Raw genomic sequence first — 27,490 nt, forward strand, 5'->3', positions numbered from 1 at the left:
TTAATCTGATGAAATTTAACAGATGTACAATACCACCTATAAATCAGTTTAAGCATCATTTCTCACAATCTGGCAGTGACTGTTTTCAGGGGGGGCATTCCATGTTCCCTCTAAGATTTCCATCCCAAGATCTGCTCCCCAGAGTTCCCATAGGGTATCAACTGTCCCCTCACTCTTAATAACAAAAGTGCAGTACAACATAGAGATCACCCCCTTCAGACAACCACTTTTCAAACTAAGTTAAACCTTGAACAGAACCATGCATATGTGAATATGTTTGACAAAACATGCCTATTTGCCTGTCTTGAACCCACTCTAAAGGAGTGGGATGCAAAGCAGCCTGCAATTGGGCTTCCATAAGTGGAATTCCATTTGTAAAAAATATCCAACACCCTATATAGACCAGTGCCAATATTATTGAAATTTAAAGTTTTCCTTAAATCTAGAATGATACAAAAAGGGCAACAATGGAGATTCATGAGGAGCCAAAACTTTCACCCACAATTTCCAAACCTGGATAGTAGCGCTTAAAAACAGATTATCAATCTTTTTTATAACATCTCTGGTAAGTTTCAAGAATTGAAGTAGGCTACAACACATTACATCCAACTTTGAAAATGGAAATGGCCTGCCTTCAAGTCGATTCCGACTTATGGCGACCCTATGAATAGGGTTTTCATGGTAAGCGGTATTCAGAGGTGGTTTACCATTGCCTTCCTCTGAGGCTGAGAGGCCGTGACTGGCCCAAGGTCACCCAGTGAGCTTCGTGGCTGTGTGGGGATTCGAACCCTGCTCTCCCAGGTCATAGTCCAGCACCTTAACCACTACACCACACATTAAGGGTATCAACTGTTTAATTTGACAGGCATCAAAGTGATATCGTAAATTTGGGACACCCAACCCCCCAATTATGTGAGGCTTGACAGAAATGGTTTTATTCACCCTAGATAGTTTCTGTGCATTTATAAATGTGTTTATAAGTCTTTGCCATTTGTGGATCAAATTTTTATCAAGCCAAATTGGCAGAGTCTGAAAAAGAAATTTAGGAAGTAAAGTCATTTTCACCACTGCTACTCTCCCTAGCTAGGTAAGATTTAATTTTTCCCATTGATCCCATTCCCGTCAAAGCTCTTTAAGCAGTCCTTTGTAATTTCTCTTTTTGAGCTGATACAAGTCTTTTGTAATTACTGTTCCTAAGTACTTAAAGGAACTAGACTGCAAAACCAATCCTGTTAGTAACTGCCATCTATGTGTTGGTCTCCTGCTGCCCCGCCATCTCTGCAGCTGCATCCATCTCCTTTCCTCGCTTCCCTTTTTCACTTTCTGCCATCCCGCACTGTCTCTCAGATTCCTCTCCCCTCTCTTCACTTGCCTCTTCCGTTGTCTCCTCCAAGCCAGGTCTTTGAGAATTACTTTTGCTTCTTTCAAAGGCGCTGCTGTGAAGAGTTTAGCTTTAACTATGAGACAAAAGGAAAACCCCCATCGATATTGAAATCCAACCTTTTGCAAGACTGCTATTACTGCTTGAAATGCTTCCTCCACTTTAATGTCTCAGGACAAATATCCTGATAAATTTGAACATCAACATTCTGGTATTTCAGCACACAAAAAATTCACAAGGCCCAGTAGATCTTGTCCTTAGTATAATATTTGTCAAATCTCACAATTACATGTCCAGGATTCCCAGGAATCTAAAAACCTGTTCAAAATCAGGAGGAGCAAGTTCAGGCTCCATCTTTAATTCCTTAAACCACTGAATTAGAAAATCTACTGAATCTCTCCCGAAGACCACGAAATCTAATGTTGGTTCTGCACCCCAAATTTTCCTGTTCCTCCATCCTTAAATGTCTCTAGTTGCCAGCTTTAATCTGTCAATATGTGACTGCTGCTTAACCCCCAAGTCAAGCGCCTCACTAGCAGTTCCGGCAACATCTTTAAGTGCCTTGCAGTGTAGCACTGATCCAGGGATAAGGCTGCATCTGGATCCTTTGTAAAAGCTTGCCTCATTATGCAAAATTGATCTGACAGATCCCACTCCTCTGCTGGAGCTTTAGTCAATTTTGGGCCCTTACCGCTCTTATTCCCATCATGCGCCATGACAGTGTCATCTTCACTTGACAGGTCTAAAGTGTCAGAATATAAAGTAGAGGAAAAACTGTTTTTTTCACACTATGAAGCCGTTTGCTAGAGTTAGATGACATTCCCTTGCAGGGTGTGATTTAAGGATGCCTTGAAGATAAGGTATTAGGGGTCTAAGTTTAAAGTATCAGGGGCCTAAGCTGGAATTAGAGCTCATAGCTAAACGTCCATCTTGCTGCATGACAAGCCACACCCCAACTGACTTTTATTTTTTTTTAATTAAATTCTTAAGAAGCTATGATACATATACAAATATTCAACTTATTTAAGGGGAGAATAAAAGAAATGGGAAAGGTGGCCAAAAACAGCAGGTAAATATGAGAACATAACATTTTTATAAGGTTCCCAACAATATTTGTGGTTCAACATTCTCCTGTATTTTATTGCTCCAGTAAATAATAAAGGGAGCCTATATTTCAACAACATAGTTATCCACCTGTCTACCTTCCCGTACTATCATAACGTTCATCAGTTTTACCATCTGAATATTTTCCCAAAAGCTCACAATCTGGTTACCTGATGTGGGAGCACTCATTTTCCTCCAGTAGTAGCTGATTGTAGTTGAGCATGTAAAAGGCATGTTACCATTTCTCTATCATCTGACAAAACAAGATCTCTTATATAACCTAAAAGCACTATCACTTTTACTTGGTAAAATATACACTTTTAGATTTTCTATTTCTCTTAGCACAGAGGTCTAAAAAGGGTTATTTTCAGACATTTCCAAAACATGCAAAATGTCTGCTTTTAAAGATTTACACCCCTAGCATGTGCTATTAGATAAATCTGATTTAATCTTGCCAGAGTTGATGCCATCTAAAAAGTACCTTACAGAAGTTTTATTTATTTAATTTATTTATTTATTTATTTATTTTATTTAATTAAGCTTATATACCGCCCGACTAGCAACAGCTCTCTGGGCGGTGAACATTAAAAATACAATAAAAATAACACAAAACTGTACACAAAACTGTACAGTCTAAAATCAAAATATAATAATTTACAATTAACAGGAATTAAAATGCCTCAGAGAAGAGAAAGGTTTTAACCTGGCGCCGAAAAGATGATAGTGTCGGCGCCAGGCGCACCTCCTCGGGGAGACCATTCCATAGTCCGGGGGCCACCACTGAGAAGGCCCTAGATCTTGTCACCACTCTCCGGGTTTCCCTATGAGTCGGAACCCGGAGGAGGGCCTTCGTAGTAGACCGTAGTGTACGGGCCGGTTCATATCGGGAGAGGCGTTCCGACAGATATCGTGGTCCCGCGCCGTATAAGGCTTTATAGGTAAGTACCAACACTTTGAATCTGGCCCGGAAGCATATTGGAAGCCAGTGCAAACGGGCTAGCACAGGTGTTATATGCTCAGACCGCTTAGTTCTTGTTAGCACTTTGGCCGCCGCATTTTGCACTAGCTGTAGCTTCCGAATCGTCTTCAAAGGTAACCCTACGTAAAGCGCATTGCAGTAGTCCAGACGCGAGGTTACCATAGCATGTACCACTGACGAGAGGTCCTCCTTACTCAGATAGGGACGTAGCTGGGCTACCAACCGAAGTTGGTAGAACGCATTCCGGGCCACCGAGGCTACATGAGCCTCAAGTGTGAGGGAAGAGTCTAAGATGACTCCCAGACTACGCACCTGTTCCTTTAGGGGGAGTGTAACCCCATCCAGGACAGGGTATATATCCACCATCCGATCAGAGAAACCATTTATTTATTAGTCGCCCATCTGGCTGGTTCTCCAGCCACTCTGGGAGACGCACAACATAAAATTCACATTAAAACCTTAGAATTCCAACAGTAACACCAAAACCTAGCCCACCCCAAAGGCCTGCCTGAAGATCCAGGTTTTCAAGGTCCGGCGGAAACTCATTATGGAGGGGGCATGGCGGATGTCATTTGGGAGGGAATTCCATAGGGTGGGTGCCATGATTGAAAAAGCCCTCACCCTAGTTCTCACCAGTCTAGCTGTTTTAACTGGTGGGACAGAGAAGGTCTTTTGAGGCTGATCTTGTTGGGCGGCAACATTGATGATGCTGGAGGTGCTCTTTCAGATAGACTGGGCCAAAACCGTGCAGGGTTTTAAAGGTCAAAACCAACACCTTGAATTGGGCCCGGAAAGCAACTGGTAACCAGTGCAACTCCTTCAGCGCTGGAGTAATGTGGTCTCGGCGGCGGCTACCCTTAATCAGGCGAGCCGCCACATTCTGTACCAGTTGCAGCTTCTGGACCGTTTTCAAGGGTAACCCCACGTAGAGCTCATTACAGTAGTCTAGGCGAGAGGAGACCAGGGCATGTACCACCAATGGGAGCAGATTATTTTAGAGTAACGCTAATTGCTTGCTATGCAACATTCTTCTAAAGCCATTTGCAGGTAGTAAATGGAATGTCATATTCCAAATTTCTTTTGCATTTTAATTGATAATTATTTTGTGTTTTCTCTAAACTCAATAATTTTATGTAGTTAGCTTAGCAACTTGTGTACTACATCTTTCATCAAGAGAATTTCAAATTAAGATTTTTCTCGAATCGGACCATACCTATTCATTATATTAGCTAAATTCCTTATCTGAAGATACTGGAAAAACATAGGATGGTTTTGTTCATTAACAATTTCATTATAAGTTTTAAAATTCCACTATGGGTTAATTTTCCTATTTCCATCAGCCCATATTTTTCCCATAGCATTAAATTTCCTAAGGTTTCATCCCCAATCTCTTCATTATAAAGTATTGCTGTACAAGGGGATACACCTATGCTCAATTACCTTTTATATTTATTCCACACATTAAATATTTTTTAGACATAGGTTTTCCTTGAAAATTTATTTATCAAATTGTTTTTGGTACCACAGTAGGTTTTCCAATTTGGTGGCAATATTATATTATTCAGAGAATACTGAGTTATCAGACTGATATCAAAACTTCCTGTATGCAAGTCCTGCAGCTTCAAAACATTTCTGTATTCATGGAAATACTAGACAACTATTTTATGTAGCTTTAAATAATGCCTTTTCAGTTAATTCTTGGCTTTTTCCCCTCCCATATGAAACTGGTTAATAATTTTTGCCATTTAAGTAATAAATATGAAGGTACTTGTAATGAAATGTTTAAAAATAAAAATAGTATTTTCAGTAGAACCCTCATTTTTATAGTAGTCATTTTTCCCATCCAAGAGATGTTTAATGTCCAGCTATTTATATCATCTTTAACCTCTTGCATGAGTTATACTCCCCCAAAAATATCCAGATTATGCATATCCCAAGATACATTATTGAAATGTCTCTCCAAAATATTGTTTTATCTTTTATATTTCTATTTAAATTATACTCTAACCATTCTGACTTTATTAAGTTATACCTAGAAACTTTGCTAAATTTTATTGCCTATGTTTGCACCTTTTAATAAGTACACTTGTTCTAATTGCTTCGGCTAAGAGTTCAACAGATAAAGCGAACAAGAGTGGTGAATGGGGACATCCTTAACAGGTTCCCCTATTAAGTTTAAATAAATAAGATTTCACCCCATTTACGCAAACTGAAGCTGTTGGTTTTGCATACATTAAATTGATCCATTCATAAAATCTACCCCCAGGACCAGTTTTTACCAAGATTTGCTGTAAAATAAAACCCATTCTAGGCATTCAAATGCTTTTTCAGTATCCAGAAACATAATACCACATGGATCCTTTGATCGTTTAATAAAATGAATTATGCTACATAATTTCTTTATGTTTCTGGATAACTTGTGTTATCTGTTACTCAAGTTCTCTCTCTCTCCATATATAGATGTATATAGATCTTTACAACTCGTTCTCTTACAGACTTTTAATTAACTCAAAAGGTTCCCCAATTTAAAAACAATTGTTTTCCAAACCAGAATTTATAAAAACTGCAGATGGTAAGCAAGCACCATGATCTTTAAGTTAGAAGCATCCCTCTTTTCTCTTGCAATGAGGGGATGCCTCTTCTAAGATGATGCCTGCTATGGGGCATATGTGCATCATCTGGAAACAAAGTATGGTTCTTGCTTCAAAATACCTTTACCAATATGCAAATATATACAAATTTAATCAACAGATGCAGTTGTAGCTCACTAATTGATTAACATTTCTCAGGTTATAGCCCTATGAAAAGTAATGGGAATTTCTCAGGAAAGCGCCATGGCAGAAGTTTACAAGTTTTCTCTTCAAACCAGCATACAGTTTTATTCTCTGTCGCAGAAGAGTATTCCATCAGAATCTGCCCTAAATAATTGTGAGTAGTTCAGTATCAAGGACTGGTCCCAGACAATAGGAGGTACAAATTAGACAAAATTATCATGCATTTGGCAGGAAGGCATTGCTCTTTCCCAGTGATATCTTACCTTCTGTGGATTTTTCTGGATGGTTGTCTGCAACTTCCCTAGCATGGCAATAGTTCTCTTTCACGATGGTCTTACTTCAGACACAATGAAATTAATTACCATTTTGTTTCAGCTGGTTGGTGGGCATTTTTCCCTATGATTGAAGCTATCTTTGTGTTTCTTTCAGCCTGTTTTTCTTAATGAAGTCCTAGTGAAATTGCCAACTGATCCTTCTAGTGATGAACCAGTTTTCCACATCTCCCACATTGATAAAGTGTACGCACTAAAAACAGACAACATCAATGAAAGGTGAGCTTAGAGAATGCTCAGCTGAAAGAACAATTTTGGGGCTTGGAGTCCTGCATGGAAAAATAGCTACTGAAATTATGTGGGTTCAAAGACAAGAGTATTCTAGAACATTAATGCACAGATTGGCTATAGGAGTGGCTAAGAGAACTCTACTTTGTCTCAGTTAAGCAAAGGACAGGATGGAGTTTCTCCATTGTTGGCACCACATTTAGCCCTGTTTCTCAATTGTAGGGGTGAGTGTTTCCAAAATATATGTACTATATAAGTAAAAAATAACATTAAAATATAAAAGTATAAAATGTTATGCTTGGAAGGTGAGAAGAGAGTATGCAGCTTATTACATCATCATGAGTGCAGAGTAGTTCAGCATTATCTCATAAGCTTGTGAGGAAGCCTTTTATCATTGACATTGAGTCCTTGACAGAGCATCTCCAAGAGGAGGTTTTGGAACTCAAATTTGATTCAACTGACAAAAATGACTTCAAACAATTCACTTTGGAAAGGTTTTGGTCTAAATATTTCTCTGTATACCCCAAAACAGGAGAGCAGGCTCTGCACATTATTCCATTTTTATCTTCATACCTTTGTGAAGCTAGTTTTTCTGCTAGTAGCACAATCGATTGGATGTCGAAGTGACCTGAGATGTGCTGTCTTCCACGGTGCCCAGAATCCAAAAGCTTGTGATGAACATTCAGTATCAGTGCTCACATTAATAATAATTGAAGCTGACTCCTTGAAATTAAAAATTCCATGTGGATTTTTTTTAAAAGAGTATTTTTTAAAATCAAAAGTATTTAATTTATTTTTATTATTAAGCCAAAAATGTTATTTAAAATGAAAAATCACTATATTTCAATCTTTTTGAAACTTTGAACAAAATAATTAGAGGAACCAGGTTTAAAAGGTGTGGGTTGTTTTTTTAAATGTTTGGGTTTAAAAAGGCTAAGAAAGTCTGATGTATACGATCTACTGTCTGTGGATAACATGCCATTAGACATAGATGTGCTGAAATTTTTAATGGCTCTTAGAGAGCCAGGGCAGACAAATTACACAGTTTGAGTCAGAATCCATGTCATTAATCAATCACAAAAGATTGATTAATCACGTTAATTTTCTGTAACAAACTGTTGACTTTTAGTACTTGTATATTGTTAACTTTCAGTGCTTGTAGATCTGTTAGACAACATCTTACACACCATTTCTCAACTCATTGTTTTACAGCAGACTATCAATATTGTAAATAAATAATAAAATAGGAGATCTGAAATGTTCTGCTATTTTACCCTCTCGAGAGATTATTCCATCCCATATAGCTAGGTTTATCTTACTCTTTACAATAATACATGCTTCCTTTGGGAGCCAGGAAATTGTCAGCTTCCACAAATGGATTTGTGTTGTGAACAGTTAGAAGGGAATAGACTCCTTAGATGTGACTCTTATTTAGCTGAGGCCATGGAAGTTTCCATGTATTTTACCCCTCACATGGTGAATTTGGCTACTGAGATACAGAGGAGAGGCAAAACTATCTGTCGGGAAATAATTTGGTAACAAAAATTTCTTCATCTAAAGCTTTTTGCCCTGCTTCGATTTGTATTCAAGAACCTATGTTTGTGGTGTAGTTATTTATTTCTTAACAGTATTTGTATAGTGCCCAATAACAAGCATTCTGCAGGCAGTTAGCATACCTATTTAGATAATGCTAGACTAATTTTCTGCAACCATTTTGACTGAATGGAGAAAGCACCCTTTCCTCTTAACCCCTGTTCTTTTCCTTCCTTTCCACCCATGTGGATTGGGCCACAGGTTGCCCACCCTGCTGTAGTCCTGTGGAAACAAAAGGTTGTAAGTGTTGCCATTCTGCTTGCACAATGGAACCTCCCCCTCCTCTCCTCTGCCTTCAAAATTTCCTCCAGAGTGAGGGGAAGGAGAAGTCCCACAAGTGGAACATGATCATGCAGCATTGGATCAAACTCTCAGTTTGTTATGGTGATGGAGACTTGCCTGCCTTGATCATATTTCCAAAGGGAGAAGATTCTTCATTGCTGCTCTGCCCCAGGGGTCCTTTGAGTAATCTGAATCTCTCTCATCTGGCCTGGTCATAACTGGATTTAAGTTTGCTAGTGCTTCATCCTTTCATCTCAAGACTGAAAAAGTTTGCAGCAAGAGATAAGAGAGGCTTATAACAAGGCACAGAAACAGATTTTGTTTCCTTTTCTTGAACATGCTGCCTGAAGGAGAGTTTTGTGCCTACCTCAAAAGTTCACACACTAATTGGCCTCTCAATTGTGGTGTGCCACAGGGCTCTATCCTCTCTCCCATGCTATTTAATATCTATATGAAGCCGCTGGGGACAATCATTAGGAGATTTGGGCTGCAGTGTCACCAATATGCAGATGACACTCAGCTCTATCTCTCGTTTAAATCCTCACCAGAGTTGGCTGTGGAGACCATGTCCAAGTGCCTGGAATCCGTGAGTGGATGGATGGGAAGGAACAGGTTGAAACTGAATCCCGATAAGACCGAGGTGCTACTCGTGGGGGACAAGGGAAGGTTGGGAGATATTGACTTGATGTTCGATGGGGTGAAACTGCCCCTAAAGGACCAGGTCCGCAGCCTTGGGGTTGTTCTGGATTCCAAGCTGTCCATGGAGGCTCAGATCTCGGCAGTGAGCCGGGCAGCTTGGTATCAATTACACCTCATACGTAGACTGCAACCCTACCTTCCTGTTCATCAGCTCCCATTGGTGGTACATGCCCTGGTCACCTCTCGTTTGGATTACTGTAATGCGCTCTACGTGGGGCTACCCTTGAAAACGGTCCGGAAACTACAACTTATACAAAATGTGCCGGCTCGACTACTTACAAATTGTCGTCACCGGGAGCACATCACTCCAGTGTTGTTCGATCTGCACTGGCTTCCAGTTGTTTTCCGGGCCCAATTCAAGGTGTTGGTATTAACCTTTAAATCCCTACACGGTCTCGGCCCAGTTTATCTGATGGAGCGCCTCCAACGCCACCAATTATGCCGCCCGACAAGATCAGCCACACAGGGCCTTCTCTCAGTCCCGCCAACTAAAACAGCTGGGTTGGTGGGGACTAGAGAGAGGGCATTCTCAGTGGCGGCCCCCACTCTCTGGAACTCCCTCCCGTATGATCTCCGGCATGCCCCTTCCCTGAATGTATTCCGCCAGGCCTTGAAGACCTGGCTTTTCAGACAGGCCTTTGGGACTTCCGGGGAGGGTTAATCTCTATGACTAATTGCCTATTACTCTGAACTGTCATTGTTTTATAATTGTTATCGTTTGTATTGTATTATTATGATGTATTTTATTGTAACTGAGTTGTACGTCGCCTAGAGTGGCCACTGGCCAGATAGACGACACATAAATTAAATTATTAAATTATTATTAATAAATTATCTCGCTTCCTCTGATTTTTGTTCCTCATAACTAATGCTCTGTTAGCATCTGTGTGATCTACAGTTTAATGGACACCTGATTATAAAAACCATCTAGTGAAGGAACATTACTATTTTATTTACTTCCTATTTTATTTACACCCCTTATGATCAGAAATTAAATAAATGCAAAACTATTTGTGGATCGTTTTTGTGGTTGTCTTATTTTTGTAAAAATAACAACAAATGCTCACTTTTGCAGAACTGCCTGGGTCCAGAAAATCAAAGGAGCATCAGAACATTATATTGAAACTGAAAAGAAGAAACATGAAAAGGCTTACCAAGGTGCTGACCACTGCTTGATTGGAACTTTAAGGGCTGGATTCTAGTGTGATTGGAAGGATTCATCATTGGTGACACTTTTTTGCCTTAATCTAAATGCCACATATCCTCACTATCACATTTTCAGGCATGCTCATCTTCCTAAGATATACCTCTGGCTTGAAAAGTAGCCTGGAGGGATGGGTGGAGGCTAGGTTCTTTTTGAGTTGCAGTTCTGTTAGTGCTGAGAAAAGAATTCTGTTTACGTAATGAAGGAATGTTTGAGAAACTGAAAAAGAAAAGTATCTATTTCTTAGGTCACCAGTTTTACCCAGCCCAGACAAATGTATATAAATTGCAGGTGGAATCTGCTTACCCCAGGAGAGTTCCTAAACTTCAGGAGTTTTCAGGAGAAATAGTTGGTGTACTTGCACAATATACTTGTCAAACTTTAGGGTGGCTGGTGCAGTGGTGACTGATCCAGCTTTTGTGCAAGCACACCAATTTAGATGGCTTGTGGTTTGTTCCACGTGTTGCTCTGCCAGCTTTGTTTTTTCATCCAAGCTAATTATTAGTTTTAACTTTCTATTCTTTTTCAGCTCGATCACAGAAGAATTCAGGAATAGGACGTTTGATGGTGCATGTGATTGAAGCAACCGAATTAAAAGCATGTAAACCTAATGGTAATTATTTAGGGATAGATCTTCATGTTCGGCCATATAATTTAAGCTGACCTAGCTAATGTGTAGAGAGTTTGGTATTACAGATAAATAGTTGCCAAGCAAAAATATCTGGAGCTAAAATACATGTGCATCTATATAGTTTGGAACTTACAGAATAAAACAGTATTGTAAATATAATGAAGACAGAATGAGAGCAGGGCCGGATTTATAATGCTGCAATTGCATCAGGTCCTGTGCAAACAGAGGAGCCCAGACTCTGAGGTTCCATTTCTTTTTTAAAAAAGTAAGTCTCTAGCCATTCTAGAAAGAATGCTATGAAACATAACGTGCGGGCAACCTTCTAAGCAATTTCTGTGAGATGAGTCAGACAGGCTGCTCCCCCCTTCAAGTGTTGGTAGGCAATGAGTGAAGTCAGAGCTGTGATTCATGAGCAAGATATTTTGGCCATCAGGCTGCAGGAATCCCTGAGCTTTTGTCTCTTTTCCTAGTCCAGGGATTGTCAACCTGGTGCCCATGGGTGCCACATCTCAGCAATGACAGTACTCTTACTTTGTGTATGTGCTCAGAATGGAACTTCAGAATTGGAGTTTGTTGTTGGGGCAGAGCACTGGAAAGTGGGAGCAGGGTGACTGTATTTTTCATTGCTATTTTACCTGTAAAAGTAAAATAGTAAAAAGTTTTAATAATCATTTAAAAAAATGGAAGCAGACCACTCTGCTTTCCACAGTCCCCCACAGCTACAGGCCTAACTCCTCTTAGGAATCAGTCCCCTGCACACCAGGGAGTAAGCTCAGCTTCTAAACACATAATAATCTGGCCAGATTAAGATTGGTGGAAGCGTCACAGCTGGACTAGTCTGCCAGAGAGAGGGGAGAGGGAAGAATATGGCCTTTGTATGATAAATGCGCTCTGTATCTGGTTAAAGGAGCTAATGCCTGCGATGAATCCCCTTTTGCAGCCATTCTGTACTTCTTACTGTATCTTCACAACAGCTATGCGTGGGAGGGTAGACTGAGAGTTGGTGAAGAACCCGAGGCAGGAAGTGAACAAAAGGAATGATGAGTTATGCGAGTTTAAAATGTGACCCTGTATATGTTCAGGGTATTTTCTTTTTATTATCAAGGCTGGCAAAATGTGTTTGAGTTTTGCTAGGCGTTGTAAAATAGCACAGCTGAAGACTATTTTGTGTATATATGGGAGCCACAAAATTTATGCCATAATACGTTTGTTAGTCTTTAAGATACTACAAGACATTTTATGATACATTATTTCAGGCATTCCTTTTTGGGGAGAAAGGGGGGGCCATTTTGGGAACAGCATCAGGGGCCCCAACCACCTTAATCTGGCCATGAATCAAAGCCATATAAACTGAAATTTAAAAAAAACATTCTTGTGAAAATGGCCTCCTTAGTCTGATTTGTCTACTTTATTCTTTTCATAAAGGTTAATCTGTACACTTCTATTTTGTTAAGGGAAGAGCAACCCATACTGTGAAATTAGCATGGGGCCTCAAAGTTATACTACCAGAACACTGCCAGACACTTTGAACCCCAAATGGAACTTTAACTGCCAATTCTTCATCAAGGATCTCTATCAAGATGTGCTATGTATCACCATGTTTGACAGGGATCAGTTCTCACCTGATGGTACGTGCAGCATTTTGTCTGTGATATTTATCACTTTTTGTCCCTTGTGGATGAAAAGAAATTGGTAGAGTGTACATAGTGGTAACCTATAAATTCTGACTACCCATTAGCCCAATTTATGCTTTTGGATGTGTGCTGAACACCTTAGCAGAGCTATTTGGGGACAGAGGTGCCATATATTCTGTTCTTACTATTCTTGCCTCCCATTATTTTGCTCTGGTGTCCAGGGCCAGTGCGAGGCATGGCTGGACCCTTGGGCACTAGCCTACCAGCCCACAGCCTCCTTTGCCCCAACAGCCCCACCCAATACGCACTGTGTGGGGCTTGTCACATCAGACGACTTTTCATACAGAATGAGTCTTCTTTCCCCGATCGTGCTTTACGAGAAGCCAGGTACTGAAACTAGTATTATTTGGGTTCTTATGGATTATGCATAAAGCTTCCGTGGTTGTGTTTCTGTGTACACTTTCTGCTTTAATTGCCAACAGAGAAATCTAGAAGCTGATGACACGGGGGGGGGGGCTACCTATTATATGCAAATAATTGTGCTCACAGCCACTCATATGGAACACAAATATGTGCACTCACAATCACATATCCAGAACCCAAAGTGTGTGACAATGTGGAAAAGTAGCAGCTAGGAAAAGATTAAGAATCTCACTGTACACAAACCTTTCCATTAGTCACTCCCAAAGCTGCTGCTTTTTGAAGAACGGGGAAAACCCATTGTGTGTGTGTGTCAACATGATCCGTATGTAATGCATACTTCAGGCCTGGGTCCGCTGGTGCAGGAGCAGTTCCTTACCATCTTCTTTTGTACTAGGTACATCCTTGTCACATCACACTTTTCATACACTGTGTTTTTCCTGTCTAGTATACAAGGGAATGAAGAGGCAGGGAACTAAACAATTAATATATTAGTATATTATGTAAAACTCTAAAAATCTGTATAAAGGTCATAACAGAGTTTAAAAGGAGAACAGTTAGTACACTAAAAACAGGTTTTAAAAAGTGCAATATACATGTCAAGTAAAAGTATTCTAATAGAATAGTGAAAGGTCTGGAGTCTCATTAATGTTGGAAGTGGGGCAAGAACAACTCCTGTTTGGCTTCTTTTGTTTATATTCCAGAAGGGAGATAGAGTTCGGGTCCTCCAGCTGGCTAGGCTTGCTTACCTTTACCTGTGCTGTTATCTGCCTAACTTCCTTCCATTGTAGACTGATAAGCTCAGGGAAGCTTATCTGCCCCTCCTTCCTTTGTTCTCTTCTTTGACTGTCCAAGGAGAGAGGAGACATCTTTGTCTTTGCTCTCTCTCCTGAGCCATGAGGGCAATACCCACATCTGGGCATTGTGCCTCCAATTTAGTTAGTTAGTTAGAACTAGGTATGGTTTTCCCATCTGCTATGTGTTTGTATAAATAAAGTAGCTTTTCGTATTTTACTAAATCTCAGTGATCTAAATGCAGGGTAAAAGCCTGTTACTTAGGTAAATACACACACTGGCACACATGCATCTCAGACCGCTGACAATCTCTGCATATTCAAATTTCCATAACAAAGGGTTATGGGTGCCCAGTAAGCTAAGTTGAATTGCAAGTTGTGCCTGAAAGCTAAAAAGGCTAAGTACCGTGTGTGATTTACAAAGAGATCAAAAGCAGATTTTAGGTTAGAGAAAGAAAAGCAGAACAAAAGAAACCATGGCTGAAGAATCAACACTTAAAACAAGCATCCCAAGGCTGGAGAAGGACAATTATGCAATTTGGATTCTCCGAATGACCACACTTCTGGAAGGGGAGAATCTGCATGGAGTCCCAACTGATCCTGAACTCTCGGCAGCGGATGAAGAAGCCACTTCATCCTGGAGGCATAAGCATGCCAAAGTGAAATCTCCTTATTTCTGCTTTATCAGCATGTGATGTAGGAATGTGAAGGCAATATGGAAGAAGTTGGAAAATGTGTATCACAGAAAATCTAAAAAACATGTAATGTTTCTCTATAAGTTGCTGTACACGTTGGAACAGGCTAGCACTCTAGATCTGAATTAACATCTGACAGATTTACAAGTCTGCTCCAAGAATTGGAAACATGTAGAAGGTTGTTATATGAAGATTTACAAAGAGTAATTCTCCTGGCTTCTTTCAATGAATGCCATTATATAACTGCTTGCATATTAGAACAGACAGATCAGAACCTGGATCAGATTATGTAATATTTGAAAGATCAGGACTATAAAGAGAGACAGGAACAAGCTCTGTCTGAAAAAGCAAATTTTACTGTGGGTAAAAGAGCAACCAAAGCCAGGATAGAGAGATGAGTCATCGTTCAAAACCACAGGAGGGCACAGATAGAGGAAGAATGGCTTCAAATGCAAATCCCCTAATCACCTTCAAAGAGATTGCCATAGAAGGGAGACAGGAGAAATAGTTGATTTTAAACAAAGGGAAGCTGAAAGAAAAACACAGGGCCAGACTAAAGTGAAGCATTCCAGTTACCATGTATCTGATGGAAATAATGATTATAAAACCAGATTTTAATTGACAGAGGTTGTAGTGCACATTTAATAAATGATAAAAATTTGTTTAAGAATTTTAAAACTCATACACAGAATATAATGACCACAGCTGGAGACACGTTCTGTTTTCAAGGAATAGGCACAGTGCAGGTACTTTGCAAAACACCAGAGGGTGCCAGAGAGCTTGAACTGAAAAATTGCCTATCTGTTCCAGAATGTCAAGCTAATTTAATAAATGCCACTAAAATAATGGAGCTTGGAGGTGAACTTTTTCTAAGTGGCAAAGTTTGCCAAGTTTTAGATGAAGGTGAAGTATGTTGTACTGCAAAATTGAAAATGGACTTTTGCATTTAGAATATTTTGAAACTATGCATGCAAATACAGCTACAATGTGTGATTCTGGGTGTTTACATGTTTGGCATCGAAGAATGGGACATGCCAGCTTAGCCAGAATCAGTGCTCTAGAGAAGGAAAAATTGGCTAGAGGCATTAAAATTGGACAGTGTAAATCCATGGAAAAATGTGAATGTTGTATAAAGATAAAAAGTGTGAAACCAAAATTTCCTAAGAAAAGTGAAAGGAAAACTACAAAACCTCTAGAATTAATTCACACAGACCTTTGTAGACACATCACAGGGTGGAAATTTATACATGCTGACTTTCACAGGTGATTCAAGGTATACTACAATGTACCTATTGAGAGAGAAACGTCAAGTACTTCAAAAATTGAAGGACTATGTCAGAATTGTGTCCAACAAATTTGGCAGAAAGCTACAGATTATAAGATCTGACAATGGAGGAGAATTTGTGTCCAGGGCTATGCAGGACTTTCTACGTGAGGAAGGCATAGAGCACCAGACTACAGTTGTCTATAGTCCAGAACAAAATGGGGTTGCAGAACATATGAACCGGACTCTTGGACAGGTGATTTGTTCCTTGTTGGAAGATGCACAGTTACCACAGAAGTACTGGGGGGAAGCAACAGTTACTGCCACCTATCTGCTGAACCGACTTCCAGCATCTGCAACCAAGAAAACACCATTTCAGCTATGGCATGATAGGACACAAAGCGTGTCTCACCTTCGTGTATTCGGCAGCAAGGCCTTTGTACACATCCCCAAACAAAAGAGGTCAAAATTTGACAACACTGCCAAGGAAGTAATATTCATTGGATATTCGTCAACACAGAAGGGATACCGGTAATAGATCCCAAAACTGGTGAAGTTGGAGTATATAGAGCTGTCCACCTTGATGAAGGAAAGTGTGCACACCAACCAGAAGGGGCGCCACACCAAACAGATGACAGCAAAATGGAAGAAGAAACTGTGCTATTCTTCCACAACAGAAGGCATAACAATAATACACCAGCAGAGGTAGATGAGGAGTGAGCCAGAAAAGGCATCAGGGCCAGAAGGGGCAGCTGAAGTGCCAGCACCCAGATGCTCTGAACGCACCAACAAAAGTGTACCACCAGAAAGACTTGCTTACCTCATGAGCTTACGTCCAGAGCCAGAGACCTGGAAAGAGATTGAAGTCTTACCCAAAGCTGAAGCTGAGAGGTGGAGGCAGGCAGCCAAGGAAGAGCTGGAAGCTCTACACAAGAACAAAACTTGGACACTGGCCAAGCTTCCTCAAGGAAGGAAACCTGTGGGCTGCAAGAGGATATGCAAGAAAAAGCCAAATACTGAAGGAAACGTTGAGAGATACAAGACATCAGAAAACGTCTGTATATCAGTACTGTTACCAGGCCAGATGTGGCAGCAGTAGTGGGATATCTGTGCAGAAAAACCAGTTCACCAACCAAGAAGGAGAGGGAAGCAATCAAGGATGCATCAGACTCGCTGAGTCAGAAGGGGTGAGTTCAGGAACGAAGCACATAGACGTGAAACACCATTTCATTAGAGACACCTACAGCAGAGGACTTCTCAAGATGGAGTATTGTCCAACAGAAGACATGACTGCAGACACTCTGACGAAGGGCAAAGTCAGATACTGCAAGCTGAGAGACAAGGTGAACCTCGTGGGCTGAACCAAACACTTGTTGAGAAGGGGTGTTGGAAGTGAGGCAAGAACAACTCCTGTTTGGGTTCTTTTGTTTGTATTCCAGAAGGAAGATAGAGTAAGGGTCCCCCAGCTGGCCAGGCTTGCTTACCTTTACCTGTGCTGTTCTCTGCCTAACTTCTTTCCGTTGTAGACTGATATGCTCAGGAAAGCTTATCTGCCCCTCCTTCCTTGGTTCTCCGACTATCCGAGGAGAGAGGAGACATCTTTGTCTTTGCTCTCTCTCCTGACCCATGAGGGCAATACTCACATCAGGGCATTGCACCTCCAACTTAGTTAGAACTAGGTATGCCTTTCCTATCTACTATGTGTTTCTATAAATAAAGTAGCTTTTCTTATTTAACTAAGTCTCAAGTCTCAGTGAGCTAAATGCAGGGTAAAAGCCTGCTACTTAGGTAAATACACTAACTGGCACATACACATCTCACACCGCTGATGACCTCTGCACGTACAAATTTCCATAACAATTCAGACCTACAGGAGTCATAATTTTTAACTTTAGAAGCCATCTCTCTTCCTTTCCCAAAAGTATCCTGTCGATTGATTTTTGGTAAGGGATCTTTTTGGACCATAAAAAGAAGCCAAAACCCTGAATCCTGTAGGTCTTAATGAGATTTTGGACTTTTGACCATTACTTTGACATATAGCTATTTGGAAATAGGATTGGTAGGGGGATATTTTTGGCCCTAGTTGCTTGATCTACATAGCATAGGAACAGGCTTGTTGTTATGTGCCTTCAAGTCGACTACGACTTATGGCGATCCTGTGAATCAGCAAACTCCAACAGCATCTGTTGTGAACTACCCTGTTTGGATCTTGTAAGTTCAGGTCTGTGGCTTCCTTTATGGAATCAATCCATTTCTTGTTTGGTCTTCCTCTTTTTCTACTCCCCTCTATTTTTCCCAGCATTATTGTCTTTTCTAGTGAATCATGTCTTCTCATTATGTGTCCAAAGTATGATAGCCTCAGTTTTATAATTTTAGCTTCTCATTTGTTCTGACACCCAATTATTGGTCTTTTTCGCAGTCCATGGTATCCGCAAGCTCTCCTCCACCACCACATTTCAAATGAGTTGATTTTTCTCTTACCCGCTTTTTTCACAGTCCAACTTTCACATCCATCCATACAGATCGGGAATACCATGGCCTGAATAATCCTGACATTAGTGTTCAATGATGCATCTTTGCATTTGAGGACCTTTTCTAGTTCTCTCACAGCTGCCCTCCCCAGTCCTAGCCTTCTTCTGATTTCTTGATTATTGTCTCCATTTTGGTTAATGACTGTGCCAAGGTATTGATAATCCTTGACAAGTTCAATGTCCTCATTGTCGACTTTAAAGTTACATAAATCTTCTGTTGTCATTACTTTAGTCTTCTTGACGTTCAGCTGTAGTCCTGCTTTTATGCTTTCCTCTTTAACTTTCATCAGCATTCGTTTTAAATCATTACTGGTTTCTGCTAGTAGTATGGTATCGTCTGTGTATCTTAAATTATTGATATTTCTCCCTCCAATTTTCACACCTCCATCTTGGTCCAATCCTGCTTTCCGCATGATATGTTCTGTGTATAGATTAAATAGATAGGGTGATAAAATACACCCATCTCACACCCTTTCCGATGGAGAACCAATCGGTTTCTCCATATTCTGTCTTTAATAGGAACAGGCAGCACATCTAAATGCTGAATCTTTATTTCTTAGGCAGAGCAATCTAACTCGGGGGAATGTTGTGCTGGAGCAAGAGAAGGAATAAAGTTCTACCACATCCAGTTGCCATTCAGGAGCGTCTGGGTAGGCTGAATGCCAACTCAGCTGGGAGCTGCACACAGGGACCAGAAAGTAAAAGCCTGCTTTCCCAAATACCCCTACTGGGGAGTAAGAATTCTCCATTAACTTCTATTGCAATTATTTTTAGACCGACTTTTTTCCTGGCATAATTTTTGCCTGGATTGAGACCTGCAGGAGCGCTCCAAACACAAGTTAGATGTGGCCTAAGTCCCCTCATCTCAGCCCCTCCCACGACGTGCCCCTTTTTCAGGCCTTACAGCCAGCTTCATCCCAGCTGAGCCAGGACCCAGCTAGCTCAGTTGGAGTTCTGCTGCATCCAGCTCCCCTCAGCCTGGCATAAATGCAAGTTGGATTGCGCCTTGTAATAGTTTTTTGGAATTTTATATGCACATATGCATACTATTCTCATAAAATCTGGTTATAAGAATTAGAACTTCCACTGTTCTATTAGAATACTTTTAATTGACAGATGCATATTGTGTTTTCTAAAACTTGCTTTTGAGTGTGAAGTATTAATTGCTCTCCTTTTTGTCTATTATGACTTTTTTACACATTGTTCATTGAGTTTTATATAATGATCACTCTATAATTAAAAATATCTTAAATTGAGTTTAGATTTCCCTACAGAAGAACCAATATGACTTCAATTAATAAACCTTTCTTTTTTATCTACCCCATTGTCTTTTGTCCATATTCCTGTTCCCTTTTTGGGGTTCCCATTTTTTTGAATTTTGTCTGCTAAGGAACTAAAAAACAAAACTACACACAAGTACACACATCGTCCTGAGAGCATTATGGATCCCAGTGGATGATGCTGTGGAGCAGAAGCAGCCTGCCGTAAAAACACACGTCAGTTTCTAGATTGAATCCTTAGCACTGATATCAGAAAAAAGCACCGTACACCCGGAACCTATATGTGCATAGAAGGGAATGCCTGCTCTGTGAGATTGTGTTCACTTGCAGTGTCCTGCTGTAGCGATTAACTTCTAGATGAGGGAAGAGAGGGGGCAGGAAGAGAGCTTGCACACCCAAGACTTACTCTCTAGAGAGGGGCAGAAGCAGCATCTTGCCATGCCCTAATGTTTCCTTTTTCTTATCTTATTTGAATCACACTTTATTTCCTCTTAATTCACACTTCACATTTACTTCTGAGTAGACATACATAAGATGGAGCTGTAAATCTAATTGAGTTTAATGAGACTATCAAGTAAGTGTGCATTGAATTGCAGCCTTAATGATTTAACTCAGGTGTGAGTTTTTGTTGTTGTTAAACAGATTTTTTGGGCCGCACTGAAGTTCCAGTAGCCAAAATCAGAACTGAGCAAGAACACAAGGGACCTACAACTAAACGTATATTGCTGCATGAGGTACCAACGGGGGAAGTTTGGGTGCGATTTGATCTGCAATTATTTGACCAGAAAACACTCCTTTGAATAAGAACTATTGTTTTGTGAGGACTACTCCCATTTTTACAAATAATTCTTCCTTTCAGGCACATAACTGGGTGCAATTCTTGCTGCACAGTCACTTCACCTGATCGCTGGTACATTATTTCTCTGTGGTGTGTTGGTGACAATCTATGCAATGTAAAATGTGCTGTATTAAGATACTGTAGACGTGCCTTTCTTTGCCGATATTGAAATTTGAATACCAATGTCTCCATTTTTAGAGCTCTTTAAAGTATTAATTAGAAACCTGACATTAAAAATGTTTAAGGTGTTACCACTTGGATCAACATGTATACGTGTTGAGGAGTGGTGTAGTTCAGGGCTAGAATTATTTATTCTTTCACGCATGTAGATGACATCAGGTGGGGGATTGAGCTCCCCCTAGCCGTCATAGGCAGAATCGCTGTTCAAATTTGCAAGGCACTTGCTTTTCATAACTGGTTCAATCCAGTTCTATTCTGCCTTCACCCTCAGTGGTCATGCATGCCTTTGCTAAGGCTTGTTTTTTAAAACTTTTTGGTTTCCAGTGTTTTTTCTTGTGCTGTGTGTTCCCTGCATTGTGTCCATAATCTAAGTTCCTTCCTTCTCTTCATCTCTGTCATTCCCCTTGGCGGCGGGGGGAAAACACCTCTGTTTCTGTGAAGTTCCCTGTGCCCCTGCTTCTATAGTGTTGGTTTCTTCAGTCCTTGGCCCCTGCTGACTTGTTCTTTCTCTTCCTGCCGCCTTCCCCTTAACTCTTGCTAGTGCTTCAGTTGTGCCCATCATTTTGGAGACAGTTTTGCCTGTGCATGTTGCACCCGACTTTATGGAGAGCCTGCTTGGCTTTTCTACTGCCCAATAGCAGTCTAGTCACTTCTGGTATCCAGCTATACAGGATGTGCAACAGCAAGCAGAAATCTGGGGTGCATAATACTTCTACTGCTTGTCTCCCCCCCCCCAAAGACACAAGCCATAGCTACAGCCTCTGTGTTTGTGCTGATGCTTCTTATGTCTGAAGAACCAATTCCCTCTTCCCTCCCTGAGTCAGGCTACAATGCATTCTGTCTCTGGGATTCTGGTTCAGTCAAGCACTGTTGGCACTCCTCGTTTGGCCCCATCTAACATGCCTGGTTTGAGAGAGAGGAATCCCAGTACCAGTAGCGTGCCTTTCTCTCTGCCTTCATCCTCCAGTGCCATCTCAGGAGGAAGGGGAGGATATTGTCCAGGAAGGGACTTGGCTAGAGAGGTACACCAGCACTTGGCATGCAGGAGTTTGAGAACTCAATAAAGACCTCTCTGATGAAGAGGAGGTGGGTGGCAGGAGGGCTTTGGATCGCACCTTTTCAGCTGATTCTTCTCCTGAGCATTTCTTAGGTTTCCAGGATTCTGCTTCCATACTTGTCTCTACAGCTTTGCTTGGAAATCCTAGGAACTTGCCTTCTTCTTCCATGCCTGTGGAAGTGAGAGGCATCTGGGTTACAGCTCACACCCCTTATGTTGCACCAAATCAGGGATGCACTTCTGGCAGGCTTAGCTAGGGACTTGTCTGCTTCTCAGCCTCCTCCTTAGGGACTCACCACCTTATCATGGCTTCTGGTAGCCAGGTTACTAGTACACAGGTTGTAAGGTCCACACTTCCAACCTGCACAAGGACTCTTCATCCTCTGCGGTTGTGCGTAATTCTCCTGACCCCCAAGGGGTGGCTAGGAAGAGAGCTTCCTTGGCACGATTGGCTTGCTCAGATCATCAGGCTGCCATGGGAAATCCCAAGGGTAACCTCATTGTTCTAGATGAGGAGGAATGGAGAATCTGATATGGAAAAAGTGATAACCACCTGCCTTTTTCACGATGCCCACTATATGCCTCTTCTATGTAAGACTATGGCGGCTTTGGATCTAGTTCCTCCTGAGGATGCCCTGACTATGGTTTCTTCTAGGGTGGCTGTGGTCTGTCCTGATCCTACTCCCAAGTCCACAGTGGTGAGACTCCCTTCTCTTCTGCCTAAGGTCATCAAGGCTGAATACGACTCTCCCTTGCAATGTAAGAAGTCAGTTGCAATTGCCAAGAAACACTGTGTGTTGGAGCAGCCCACAATAGATCTCTTGAAAGTGCCTTTCATTGATGCTCCCATTGTTGGGATGCTGAATAAGTCACTTAGCCCTAAAGACTCTGATGTCTAGCTGAAAGATCCACTGGAGAGGAAGCTGGACTTGGGCCTCAGGCATATGCATGAGACTTGTGCCTGTTAGTGCGGACAGCATTCTGCGCATTGGTATTTGCTAGGGTGACTTTGCTTTGGCTGGAGGATCTTTTGGCCGCTTCTCAGCAGGATCCCACCAGACTTAGCAAGACTTTTCTGAATATTTCTTGAGTGGTGCCTTTCATTGCTGATGCCTTTATAGACATAGCACAATTTTCAGCTCAGGCTTGGGTAATGTCCGCCTTTTATAGGAGGACCATTTGGCTTTGCCACAGGGGCAGAATCTAACTTAGCCAAGGAACCTTATTCCAGGGACAAGCTTTTTAGGGACTTGGTGCTGCAAGAGGTGCTGGTGGAGTCCAAGGTCAAGAAGGCCATGCCTTCTAGCGGGAAACAGATCAAACACTCTTTGAAGGCCCTTCCATCCCTACCAGCCTACTCAGTCCTTTAAGTCTTCAGCTCTGGGCAAGGATGTTTGGACCTCACCCTTTCTGGAACAGACCCCATCTTGGCAGTAGAGGACAGTAGCAGCTTCCAAACATCAGTTCTGATGCCATATCTCCACCAGTGGAGGGCTGCCTTCACTACTTCACCAACAAGCGGCAAGCATTCCATCCAGTGTTGGAGACCCTCAGGCAGGGTCTGTGTCTGGAATTTTCAGCTCTGCCTCCTCACTCATTTGTTCCTTCCACAGTTTCCTCCAATTTCAAGAAGAAGGGCAAGGTCCAGCAAGCCATCCTCCATCTTCTGGACATTGCAGCAGTGGAAACTGTTCCTCCAGCATCCTTGTTATTTACGGTGCCCAAACACAACAGCTTGGTCTGGGCAGTCCTGAATATACAACTACTCAATCAGTTTATCGTCTATCGCAGGTTCAGGATGGAGATCCTTAGTTCCATCGAAGAAGCCCTTTGTCTTGGGGATTTCCTATCATCCATCAAGCTGACAGAAGCTTACGTCCAATCCCTATCCACCCTCACCACAGACACTATCTGAGGTTCTTCAACAGCCAGCACTTCCAATAAAAGGCCTTTGGACTGGTGTCTGCCCCCAGGCTATTCACAAAAATCATATTATCCTGGTAGCACACCTCTGTCTCCAGGGCATACACATTTACTCCTACTTAGATGACTTTCTAATCCGCTCACCCTCTCAGACTCAGGACCTCCAAATCACCTTGGCCTGTCTAAAGAATGCTGGCTTTCTGGTCAATGTGGAAAAAAGTCACCTCTTTCTATAGAGAGCCCTCATAGACACATGCTTATCCCTCTTGGCTCTCTCTCCAGAGTAGATTTACAAAATACAGTCAGTGGTGCAGTCCATTCTTCACAAGTTGTCAATGGATCTGATGTTGGTAGCACGGATGTTGGGTCTGTTGATTTCAGCAATTCAAATCACCCCCTGGGCAAGACATCACTCACACTCCTTTCAGTGGCTGCTCCTTCCTTTTCAGAGTGATATTGCTGCCAGGCAGTACCAGCAGATCCATATTCCCAGGTCAGTTCAGCTGTCCATTACGGTGGCTTCAGGAATCAGACTTCTGGATGGGAGTTCCCCTTGTAGAGCCCCCCCGGACAGTAATTACCTCAGATGCCAGCCCTGTGCGGTGAACACATGGTTCAGGGAACTTGGTCACCAGAGGAGTCCTTACTCCCCATCAACTACTTGGAGTTGCGGGCTGTCCACCTGGCAATTCAACACTTTTCCTAGAGGCACTTGGGGGGGGGTGCTTCTCTGCACCGGCAGCATGACTGCTAAAGCCCACATCAATCATCAGGCGGGGTTGAGATCCTGCCCACTCCAACAGGAAGCCTTGCTCCTACTCCATTGGGTGGAACAACTCCTGGACTCGCTCTAAGCAGAGCACCTCTGAAGGAATGACAATGCTCAAGGTGATTGGCTGAGCAGAAAACAAGTGGAAACTCTATCCTCAGGGGTTCCAGCTGTTGTTGGATCATTTTGGCAGGATTCATGTGGACGTTTTCACATCTCCAGAGAATCAACACGTTCCCAGATTCTTTTCCCATTATGTGGCTCCCTCAGCAAAAGGACTGGATCCACTGGTCTCCTCATGCCCACCAAGGCTCCTATATGCTTTTCCCGTTTCCGCTCCTGTCTTCAGTCCTGCAGAAGGTGAGAGAAGAATGGGTAACCATCCTGCTGGCAGCTCTGCTGTGGCCTCGGAGGCCCTGGTTCTCTGAGCTGGTCAACCTGATGCTGACTGCTCTGACCTCTTCCTCCACGCACAGATCTGCTCTCCCAGGGCCAGTTTCTCCATCCATATCCAGCCTGGCTGGCCCTTCGTACCTGGAATCTGAGAGGTTGCACTTCATCAAGGCTGGCCTTCCACCATCAGTGATTGATACCATGTTGGCTGCCAGGTGCCCCTCAACCCTTTGTATGTACCAGACCACATGGAAAATGTTTTCTTGCTGGTGCAAAGAGAAAACTCTTTGTCCTAGAAAGGCCAGCATCACAGAACTTTTGTCTTTCCTCCAGGACAGTCTTTCACTGGAGCTTAGGCCCAACACACTCAAGCGTCAAGTCTCAACTTTATCCTGCCTATTATTGAAGGATTCAATCAGACCGTTGGGATTGCATCCCTTCCTAAAATGTTTCCAAGGTGATGGCTCATTATCATCGCCTCCAGTTCAACATCGCTTTCCTACCTGGGACTTACACAAGGTTCTCACTGCCCTGAAAAAGCCTCCCTTTTAACCTTCAAAATACATTTCCTTGCGTTTACTATCCTTTAAAGTTTTGCTTTTAATGGCTATCACGTCTGCTAGACGGATCTCTGAACTTCATGCTCTTTTCTATTGCCAAGCATTTCCGGACAGGGTGATTCTTCATACTGACCTGTGCTTCCTTCCTAAAGTTCTGTCACCCTTTCACTGCCAGCAAGAGCGTATTCTTCCTACTTTCTGTCCCTCTCCAGTCCACCCCACTGAGAAGGCTTGGCATTCTCCAGATGTTTGAAGGGCACTGAAGTTTTTTATTTCTTGCACTAAGCCCTTCCATCGATCAGAATCCATTTTTTTGCTCCTTCCGCCCTGCTTTCCTGAAAAGGAAGATTTCCTCCTCCACATTGGCCCAGTGGATCAAGACATGTATTATGTTGGTCTACGCTTGCCTTCGTCTGCCATCACAGACCAAGATTTTGGCTGCAACCTTAGTCGCCTTCTCCATGAATGCTCTTTTGCAGGAGGTCCTACCTGTGAATGGGTCTTCTTCGTGCATATAACAATGACATCAGGGCCACTCCCTAGTTTTTGGTTTCCTTTTTTCAGTTGGGAGCGGCCTTTATATAAAACTGTTTAAATAAATAAATAAATAAATAAAATCAGGATTATCATTTCCTAGTTCCCTCTGTCTGCAAAGAGACTTGTTCTGGTTTTTTTCCCTTGCATTTTGCTACCATTGTTCCTACCTGTCATCTCCTCTTGTCTGGCTTGTCATCATAGAACTGGATTGAACCGGCTATGGAAAGCCAGAAGAGCCTTGCACATTTGAACAGCTATTCTGCCTTTGAGCAGTAGGGGGAGCTCACCCTCCCCACCTGATGTCAGTGTTATATGCATGAAAACCCATTCACAGGTTGAACCAAACGGTCTCATCTCAAGCCTGGAGAATGTAATCTGCTTAACCATCATCTCAGGATATCAATTGTAAGGAATATATGCTGAAGTTTTAGCACTTCAGGATCCTTTAAACAATGTATATAATTAAGAGTAGATTTCTTTACTAAGTTCTGCACTGTTCTCTCTTGAGTTCTGTTAATCATTTTATAACCAGTTTCTGAAGGTTATAAAAAAGGAATAACTGGAAAATATTCATTTTAAAAAGTGATCTGTAATAATGTAGATACTTTTCACATGATTTGGTTGATATATTTATGAAAAAATACTTTGGTCTTCTAGAAGATCTGCATCAACTGTGCAAGGCCCAAGGTAGAGAAAGTTAGATTGTCTTACTTGGATCTGTATACTGAATAAAATAAGCTTATTTTATATTTGTCAAGATTCATATTGCATCTTGATTTTCAAAAATGTATTTTATTGTACTGTCAAATGTGAAAAAAATATAGGAATTAAATTCAAGGGGGGAAATCAAAATGCAAATAATATTTATTGAGGTATTTAAATTATAAATCATAGGATTTAATGGAATTATATGCAGGAAGCCTGACCTTCCTCTTAGATTCTAAGAGCCAAAAGTGCCCACCAAATCATCATCCTGTGCAAAAGCCCCAGTCAGAGATCTTCAGCACCTTGCAGAAGGAATCTCACCTAAACTGTGCTCATTACTGAGAATGGTGGTAATAGTAGTAGATGGTTTTGAGCATTTGACAACCAGAATAAACCAGCACATGTGCTTCTTTAACTTGGCTCTGCTATTTGAGTACTACTTTCAACTTCAAACATGGAGTGGAGTTGTATCCCTTAGGTGCTATTTTGCTTAACAAGTTCTAACCGAATAGCGAGCTTTGCTAGAATAAAACAGTTTTCTATGATTCACTGTTTGTAATATAATAAAAGCTGGTTTCCCAAGAGTATATGTATTCAATTCAAAACGACATACCACATTCTGTAAAACTGCTTATGACAACTTTTTTTGGCAAGAATAAAAACAAAACAACTATTTCTGCTTGAGTAAGTATCTGTATCAAAC

The 27,490-nt window shown here is 41.6% G+C and overlaps 1 protein-coding gene across 5 annotated transcripts in view; it reads left to right on the plus strand.

The window, feature by feature from the left end:
• Positions 1 to 27,450, plus strand: part of ITSN2 (intersectin 2) — a 226,842-nt gene extending 199,392 nt beyond the window's left edge. For all 5 annotated transcript variants that reach the window (XM_061607527.1, XM_061607529.1, XM_061607530.1 and 2 more), the window contains 5 exons: positions 6,668 to 6,789; positions 10,448 to 10,530; positions 11,106 to 11,189; positions 12,662 to 12,835; positions 20,468 to 27,450. In XM_061607527.1, the coding sequence (XP_061463511.1) occupies positions 6,668 to 6,789; positions 10,448 to 10,530; positions 11,106 to 11,189; positions 12,662 to 12,835; positions 20,468 to 20,625 (621 nt within the window). In that variant the 3' untranslated portion in view covers positions 20,626 to 27,450. The remainder of the gene's footprint in view (positions 1 to 6,667; positions 6,790 to 10,447; positions 10,531 to 11,105; positions 11,190 to 12,661; positions 12,836 to 20,467) is intronic.
• The last annotated feature ends 40 nt before the right edge of the window (positions 27,451 to 27,490 follow it).

Source organism: Rhineura floridana, chromosome 2 (assembly GCF_030035675.1).
Source record: "Rhineura floridana isolate rRhiFlo1 chromosome 2, rRhiFlo1.hap2, whole genome shotgun sequence".
NCBI lineage: Eukaryota > Metazoa > Chordata > Lepidosauria > Squamata > Rhineuridae > Rhineura > Rhineura floridana.